The sequence below is a fragment of the Marmota marmota genome, unplaced genomic scaffold, assembly GCF_001458135.2.
Source record: "Marmota marmota marmota unplaced genomic scaffold, marMar, whole genome shotgun sequence".
NCBI classification, from domain to species: Eukaryota; Metazoa; Chordata; class Mammalia; order Rodentia; family Sciuridae; genus Marmota; species Marmota marmota.
This window is the reverse complement of record NW_026000229.1, coordinates 52,451,246-52,459,865: the sequence shown is the minus strand read 5'-3', so window position 1 is coordinate 52,459,865 and position 8,620 is coordinate 52,451,246. Positions and strand designations below refer to the sequence as shown.

Sequence of the window (8,620 nt, the reverse complement as noted above, 5' to 3'; positions counted from 1 at the left end):
TTTTTTTTTTTTTTTTTTTTTTGGAGAGAGAGAGAGAGAGAGAGAGAGAGAGAGAGAGAGAGAGAGAGAATTTTAATATTTATTTTTTAGTTTTCGGCAGACACAACATCTTTGTTTGTATGTGGTGCTGAGGATCGAACCCGGGCCGCACACATGCCAGGCGAGCGCGCTACCGCTTGAGCCACATCCCCAGCCCCCCAGCCCAGTTTTATGTTGAACTTTTGAGGAGCTGCCAAATTATTTTCCACCGTGGTTGTATTCATTTACATTTCCACCAGCCACATATGAGTGTTCTAATTTCTCTACATCCTCACTTTGTAGTTTTTCTGTTCTTTTAAAAAATGACCCTCCTAGTGGGTGTGAAATGGTATGTCACTTTGGTTTGATTTGCATTTCTCTAATAATAGATGATGTTCAGCATGTTTTTATATACTCATTGGACATTTGTTTAAATGCAACAAGGTGGGCGAACCATGAAAATATTATGCTAAGTGAAGGAAGCCAGACATAAAACGTTACATGTTTTATAATTTCATTTATATGACTTTTCAGGATAGATACATCCATAGAGACAGAAAGCAAGTTAGTGATTTCCAGGCACTAGGGAAAGGTGAGAGTGGAGAGTGATTGCTGGTGGGTATGGTGTTTCCTTTTGGTTTGATAAAAATATTTTGGAACTAGTTAGAAGTAATGGTTGCATAATGTTTTGAATGTGCTAAATGTCATTGATTGTACACTTTAAAATGGTCAATTTCATATTATATGAATTTTACCTCAGTAAATAAAAAATAGCTGGTTAGAAGTTTAACTTGGGTTTATAGTTCCAGCAGAGTGGTGGACTGAGTATGCATTTCTACCTCCCACTACAAACATGGAGAAATGCTGGAAAATGATTACAAAATTTTCAAATATACAAATGATCTTGAAAGGAAGTCTGTTATTGCCAGAGAGGCAACATGAAGCCCAGGCAGTAGCCTCTTGAGCTGATGCATGGTGTCTGGGAGAGGGCACAATGGACCCAATACAGATGTTGGGATGAGGGGTGAAGTTTAACACCAACATGGGCTCAAGAGACATGGCCTTGGGCTGGTGGAGGGCAAGAGTCAGGAACTGAAACCCGTGCATGAAGAAGGCATTCTGGAAAAACTGCTCCTCAGTGAAAGGGGGTCTAGAAAAGTAACACCCAACACGCACAAAACCAGAGAAATATCAGTGGAAATACCGTAAGAGAATGGAAATATCAATGGAAATACCTTCTGAGTGGGAGTGAAAAAGAGACACTGAAGCCCTAGGCTTTCCTTCATGATGCAAGAATTCCCTGCTCAGAAATGAGCATGTGATCCTGTTCCAGACAGTGAAAGTCCTGGTGGGTTCAGCACAAGCAAATTAGTAACTGTTCGGTTTGAAGTGACCCTTGTGTAATTCAGAGTGTTACAAGATATCTAAGCAAAAACCCCACCTCCATTGAAAATATAAGTTCTCAGGAAAAATTACAGATCACTCAAGAAAATAAATGTTACCGCACAAGGGAAACTAAATAAACGTAAGAAACAGGAGGGTGGCTTCTCAAGAACCTGGCAAAGTGGAAGTATGCTTGAAGTGACCAAGAAATAAGGAAATTGAAATTGTCTCTACTCCCCAGTATCAAACAGCTACTGCCGGGGAACATGTGAAAAGCTTGTTTAAGGAATTAAAATGTGGGATTATTCACCTGTTCTCTGTAGTAGTCTGGCAGGCTTTTCCCTCAGGGTCAAGCACTCAAGCAAACTTTCAGGTAATCCGTTTAGATGGCAGAAGTAGTTCTTCCCTTGAGTATTTTGTTAACTTTTTACCATGGTGACCTAAATACCTGATCAGAACAACTTAGAAGAGGAAAAGTTTATTTTGGGCTCATGGTTTCAGAGGTGCAGTCTGTGGCTGGCCAACTCCATTAATCTGGGCCTGAAGTGAGGCAGAACATCATGGCGGAAGAGCATGGTGGAGAAAAGGTGCTCAGCTCATGGAAGCTGGGGAGGAGAGAGGGGGAGAGAGACAGAAAGAAGAAAGGACATGCAAGGAGCCAGAGACAAGATATAATCCCCTAGGACACACCTGCAGTGAGCTACTTCCTCTAGCTGTGCCTGACCTGTCTCCAGTTACCACCCAGTACTCCATTCAAATTATTAATCCACCAAATGGATTAATCCACTGATGTTACAGATCTCATTATTGCTTGAAAGCCCAACCTGTGAACCTTTTTGTAATGAGGATCATGTTTCCAAAATATGAGATTTTTCAGGGGGACCTTTCTATATCCACACCATAACAAGTATATTGACTGTAATGCTCAGGTGTTTTTTATTTTGACATATTAAAAATCTGTAAACATTTAATGTAAACAACTCTATGAAGCCATAATGACTATCATATAAACAAATCCATCTCCTCCTAAAATTCTCTCCCATCCCCTTTAATATTATGATTATGTTTTGTGGTAAGAATATAAGATCTGCTTTCTTAATGAACAGAACTTAAATCTTCTCAACACACATGCATACACAATGGTAATCGTATAGGTATGTTAATGACATATTAATTGGCTTATGGCAGTCATTTCAGAATGTATACATACATCAAAACATCAAGTGGTACACCTAAAAAATATACTTTTTAATGAATTTTAAATGTTTAATATTGTTAGCTAGAAGCACTCTGCTGTAATGGAAGTTCTTTAGAACTTATTTGTCTTTTGTAACTGAAACTTTCTACCCTCTAATCATCAATGCTCAGGTGTTCTTAGCCAAAGATTTACTTTAATTTGTCTTAAGGGTAAGCTTGATATTTGCCCATTATTTTGGGAGTGAAGACTTTTGAACAGGTAAGTGGAACTTTGGAAAACAAACTCCAAAGCTGCCTTGAAAACCACTTTAGTACTCATTCAGTGCTCCACTTCTAATTGATTTCATCTGTTGACTGTGTCAGAGCACAAGGGAAGTGGGAACTTCATGTGATTAAGTAGAATAATGTCAGAAACTCTGAATAAGGGCCACCGGCAAAAACAAGGTCACCTTTGGACAATATTTATTCTGCCTATCCAAGAACAAGGGAGAAGTTTCTATCTTCTAAGGTCTTCTTTAATTTCTTTCTTTAGCGTTCTGTAGTTTTCATTGTAGAGGTCTTTCACCTCTTTCATTAAGTTGATTCCCAAGTATTTTATTATTTTTTTTGAGGCTATGGTAAATGGGGTAGTTTCCTTATTTCCCTTTTAGAGGATTTGTCAATAAATGGGATGGGTTTAAACTAAAAAGCCTCTTCTCAGCAAAAGAAACATCAGTAAGGTAAATAGAGAGTCTACATTTTGGGAGCACATTTTTACCACAGGCACATCAGATAGAGCACTAATCTCTAGGATATATGAAGAACTAAAAAATCTTAACACCAAAAAATCAAATAACCCAATCAATAAATAGGCCAAGGAACTGAACAGACATTCTCAGAAGAGGATATACAATCAATCAACAAATATATGAAAAAGTGTTCAGCATCTCTAGCAATTAGAGAAATACAAATCAAAACTACTCTAAGTTCATCTCACTCCAGTCAGAAAGGCAGTTATTGAGAATACAAACAATAAGTATTGGCGAGAATGTGGGGAAAAAGGCACACTCATACATTGTTGGTGGGACTGAAAAATGGTGCTGCCAATATGGAAAGTGGTATGGAGATTCCTTGGAGAACCACCCAGCTATCCCCCTCCTTGGTCTATATCCAAAGGACTTAAAAACAGTATACTACAGGGACACAGCCATATCAATGTTTATAGCCGCACAATTCACAATAGCTAAATTGTGGAACCAACCTAGATGTCCTTCAGTTGATGAATGGATAGAGAAAATGTGGTGTATATACACAATGTAATTCTATACAGCATTAAAAGAGCATAATATCATGGCATTTGTAGGTAAATGAGTGGAGTTGGAGAATATAATGCTAAGTGAAGTTAGCCAAACAAAAAAACCAAGTGCCGAATGTTTTCTTTTATATAAGGATGCTGATTCATAATGTGGTTAGTGGGGAGGAGCATGGAAGGATTAGATGAACTCTAGATAGAGCAGAGGGGAGGAAGGGAAATGGAAGGGGCCATGTGGGTAGGAAGGATGGTGGAATGAGATGGATATCATTACCCTAATTACATGTATGAAGACATGAATAGTGTGACTCTACTTTGTGTATAACCAGAGATATGAAAAATTGTGCTCTATATGTATAATACGAGTTGTGATGCATTCTGCTGTCATATGTAACAAATTAGAATAAGAAATATATGATTAAAAAAATAGACTCACTAGCCTGTCTTTTCTTTACCTCAGTCCTGTGATAAGCCCTGGCTTTTATCAGTGGGAACCCCAAAATCCAGATAGGGAAGAAGGGTTTGGGGCCCCTGTCTTGAAGCTAAAGTGGTTGATCAGTTTACATAAAATTGAGAATGAGAGGGACTATCAGTAGGGCTGATGGACTTTATGGTTGCTAAATCCTCATCTGAATATGGATATGGGGTGTTTGTCTCACATGGGAGCTTTTGGGGGACACCTTACATCCAAACCATAACAATATACAGTTATTATATGTCAATTCAAATAAATAAATGAATAAATAAAAACATGTAAGCCTGAGTATTTTCTCTTTTTTCTAATGGACTGAAGATCAGGTAGTGCAAATGTGAAGTGAGATCTCCTGAGAAGGAGAATTTCAGGTTCTTGAATATCCCTCTTCTGTTCCGTGGTGAAAAGATTTGAAACCCCAATCAATGCTCAGTAGAGCTTTCAGAATATCTTAGGCAAGTTGCATGTGATGGCATATATCTATAATCTCAGTGATGCTAAAGACAGGAGGATTGTAAGTTTGAGGCTAGCCTCAGCAATTTACAAGACTCTGTCTCGCAGTAAAAATGAATGAATGAATGAATGAATAAATACATAAAAGGTTGGGGATGTAGCTTAGTGGTAAAGCACCACTGGGTTAAATTCCCAGCACCCATCCTCCTCCAAAAGATAGAATCCTCTGGTAAACAGAGTAAGCAATAAGCAATGTTGTATGATTCTCTTTTGGGAAGAGGTAGGAAGACACACCAAGGGATACTTCCTCTTTCATTTGTGTATCATGTTATTTCCATATGAAGTTTATGGCAGCCTTCTCATCATAAGAGTTGTGACAATATGCCTTATAGTTTGTCAGTACCAGTAGCATTAATAAGTGATACTGGCAGGACATGCTTTTGCTTGTAAGACATTTTCTCTGCCTGTTTCTTGTAGGTGCCCAGTATCATTCTTCAGCTTGCAATAAAGACAGACATTCCTAATATTACTTGAAAGCAGAGATTAGGGTATCTGGGCTCTTTGCAACCTTTCCTGTAAATATCAGTTCAGGGCCTTCAGAATTAATTGCTTCTTGGATGCACAATTAGTGCTCACTTAGCCCTATGCAAAGAAATAGGTCGTTCTATTCATCGGCATTTTGCTGTTCTGTAATTATGTGAAGAGCAAATGATTATAGAAAGGGGTTTGGTTTGATTTTTAAAGCAGGTATATTTGGCATCATTAGAGAACAACTCACAGCTATATAAACTCAATGTTCTCTAAAAAACATGCATGTACTCTTAAAACTGGGTAGTTTTATTCTTTGGTGTGTTATGTAAGTTGGAAAAAGCTTTATTTGTTTCTTGCATTAAAAAGGTCACTTACGGTTAAATAACAAGGAAGAAAAAGAGCTGGTCTTCATTTATTTCTTGACACTGTAGAAATAGCTCTAATTGGAATTTAGTTACATATGCTTTGAACAAAGAAGTACTTCTGATACTTCATTTTTTATTTAGGCAGAATATACATCTTTCCATGGACCAAGATAAAAATCAAGTTTCCTACATTATTGAAAGATGTGATGTTGAAAATTTGATTAAAAAGACTATATTTATAACCCTTGCAAAATTGAACGTGAGCTAAATGAACCTAACTATGAAGTATATCTTACGCAATGCTACATGGAAAGGATATATTTTAAAAATACGAGTAGCTATCTATGTATGATATATCAAAGTGCATAAATACATTCTACTGTCATGTAGAATGACAAATAATTTTATTAAAACAAATAATTTGTTTTAATAAAATTATTTTATTAAATTTAATAATTTTATTAAAACAAATAAAAAATTAATTAAAAAAAGAAAAAAAATATGAGTAGCCTGAAGATTCTCAGTTGGAATTAATTTAGATACATGGAGATGGCCACTACCTTGAACTTGGCCAGCATGCCTGCTTTCCTTAACTCTGTTCTTCTTTTCACTTTAATAGTTTGTATTAATGCACAAATGAATGAAATTCACTATAGGCCAGCCTGCCTATATGTTGGCAGAATTAGACTATTGTCTTGGTTTAAGTTCTCCCTAAAAGGAGTTCCTGAGACAGAGTTTGGCTGCAAGGGATTATTTGGGAAAACCAATAAAGGGGGCACCATTGAGTGGATTATTTCTGGGACTCGGTATGACTGAAGATTCTCTTGAGAATGAGGATGCCCTTCAGGAGTGAGGAAAGCTGGTGTGTTTGCCTGATGGGGTTGCCAGAGTAATGGCACCCTCAATGATGTCTGCTTCTGCTCCCTGTAACCTACTTGTATTTCATTTCATCAATGAGATATGAAAACATCTTCATAAATACTTGAAATGAACTCTGCTGGGTTATTTCATGTAAACAGTACAGGGTTCTGCATCTCTCTATTTCTTCCTGGTCTCATCTGGCCCTTTCTCTTCTGCTTAGCCTTTACATGTAGAGATTCCTTAGGATCATGACCTTGACCGTCTGCAGTCTCACTGTGTGATGGATGATTAATTTTATGTGTCAGCTTGACTGGGCCACAGAGTACTCAGACATTTGATTAAGCATTATTCTGGGACTTTCTGTTAGGGTGTTTTTGGATAAGATTGATATTCAAATCATAAACTGGGTGAATCAGATTGCTCTCCCTAAAATAGGTGGCTCTGATACAATCTGTTGAAAGCCCAGATAGCACAAAAGTGCTGAGTAAGGGGGAATTTCTCCTGCCCAGCAGACTGCAAGCTTTTCCTGGGACCCAAACCTGTAGGGGTTTTCAGACTGAACTATACCATGGAACCTCCTGGTTCTTAGGTCTTTGGACAAGACTGGATTTAAACCATTGGTTCTCCTGGGTCTCCAGCTTGCAGATGACAGATCTTGGGATGTCTCTGCCTTCAGAATCAGGTAAGCCAATCCCTCACAACTTTCCATCCCTCTTTGTTTGTGTGTAACCTGTTGGTTTTGCTTCTCTGGAGAATCCTAGCTAATATATACTTTGCATACTAGGGAGATTGATGGAAACTTAAACCTTAGTCTTCAGCCTATGTTTCTTCATATCCACATCTAAGCCACCAACAAACACACTTATAAGGATATAGTGCAGGTTCTTTAAACTCCACATATTTGAAATAAACCTTACGATCATCTCCCTCGGAATCTGTTCCTGTTTTTGCACTGTCTTCTTGTTGACAGCAGCACTATGTCTCTGACCCCATGCTCAGTATCTTCAGTGTTGTTCATCCTGAGTTTTGAGTCTCCCCAAGGATTTCTGCCATTCAATGGGTTGGTGCCCAGTGCTGATCTTGGTGCTGCAACCATGGCAAGTAGGACTGAGTCAGAAAAATTTGTGGGCTAAAATGGACCTCAAAAATCCTGTTTATTCTCTTTGATTGAGATAGACATATAAGACACACACACACACACAGAGAGAGAGAGAGAGAGAGAGAGAGAGAGAGAGAGAGAAACAACAGAGCCAACTAACAAGATAGACACTCACATACAGCCTGAGAAAAAGGGAGGAAGAGAAAGAAAGACACAATTTGCAAGATACTGTACAGAAACAGAAGACAGGAGACATAGGCAGAAGATGACACACACCCAGAGGCAGAGAGGGGATAGGAGGGAGAAAATAATGAAAAGTCAGAGTAACAGGTTAGCCAGTGCCCCCAATTGACTTCCTATTCTAGCCCAGCTACTTTTTAGCTGGGTGATTTCAGCACTTCAGCTTCATTTTCTTTGTCAAATGGGTATAATAATACTTGCAAAAATTTTGTGAAGTGCTCAACAAATCTTAATTATTAGCTCAGAAAAATCCTGAATCTCCTCTGGCTCTTATCCCTTGCCCCTTTTGTGAAAAGGAATTTATGCATGTTTGGGATAAGTAGAGTCCATAAAACTCTGTTATTGAAAGTAAAGGAAAATTAAAAATATTATTAATAAGCAGTTTGGGATACTTGTATAACAAATCTCTTGGGCTTTCTCTCCTTTTATCTAGCTGGTATTTTATATCCTTAGACCACTATGTCACCTAACTCTGGCCACGCCCCTCTCCAGCCTCTGGTAACCACTTGCTCCTCTCTGCATCTGTGAGTTCAGTTTTTTTCAGATTCCACGTGTAAGTGAGGTCATGCTTTATTTCTTTCTCTGTGCCTGGCTTATTTCTCAAAATAATGTCTGCCAGGTTCTTATGTTGTTGCAAATAGCTGGAATTCCTCCTCCCCCTCTTCTTCCTCCTCCCCCCTTCTTCTCCCTCCTCTTCCTCCTCCCCCTTC

At 38.3% G+C, this 8,620-nt stretch overlaps 1 protein-coding gene across 2 annotated transcripts in view; it reads left to right on the top strand.

Moving 5' to 3' along the window:
- Armh4 (armadillo like helical domain containing 4) overlaps nt 1–8,620 on the top strand; it is a 120,584-nt gene that overhangs the window by 89,709 nt on the left and 22,255 nt on the right. Inside the window, exon 6 of one of the 2 annotated variants that reach the window (XM_048793009.1) lies at nt 7,161–7,253. The exons of the other annotated variant lie outside the window; for it this stretch is intronic. Within the exon in view, the coding sequence (XP_048648966.1) occupies nt 7,161–7,253 (93 nt within the window). The remainder of the gene's footprint in view (nt 1–7,160; nt 7,254–8,620) is intronic. 2 annotated transcript variants of the gene reach the window in all.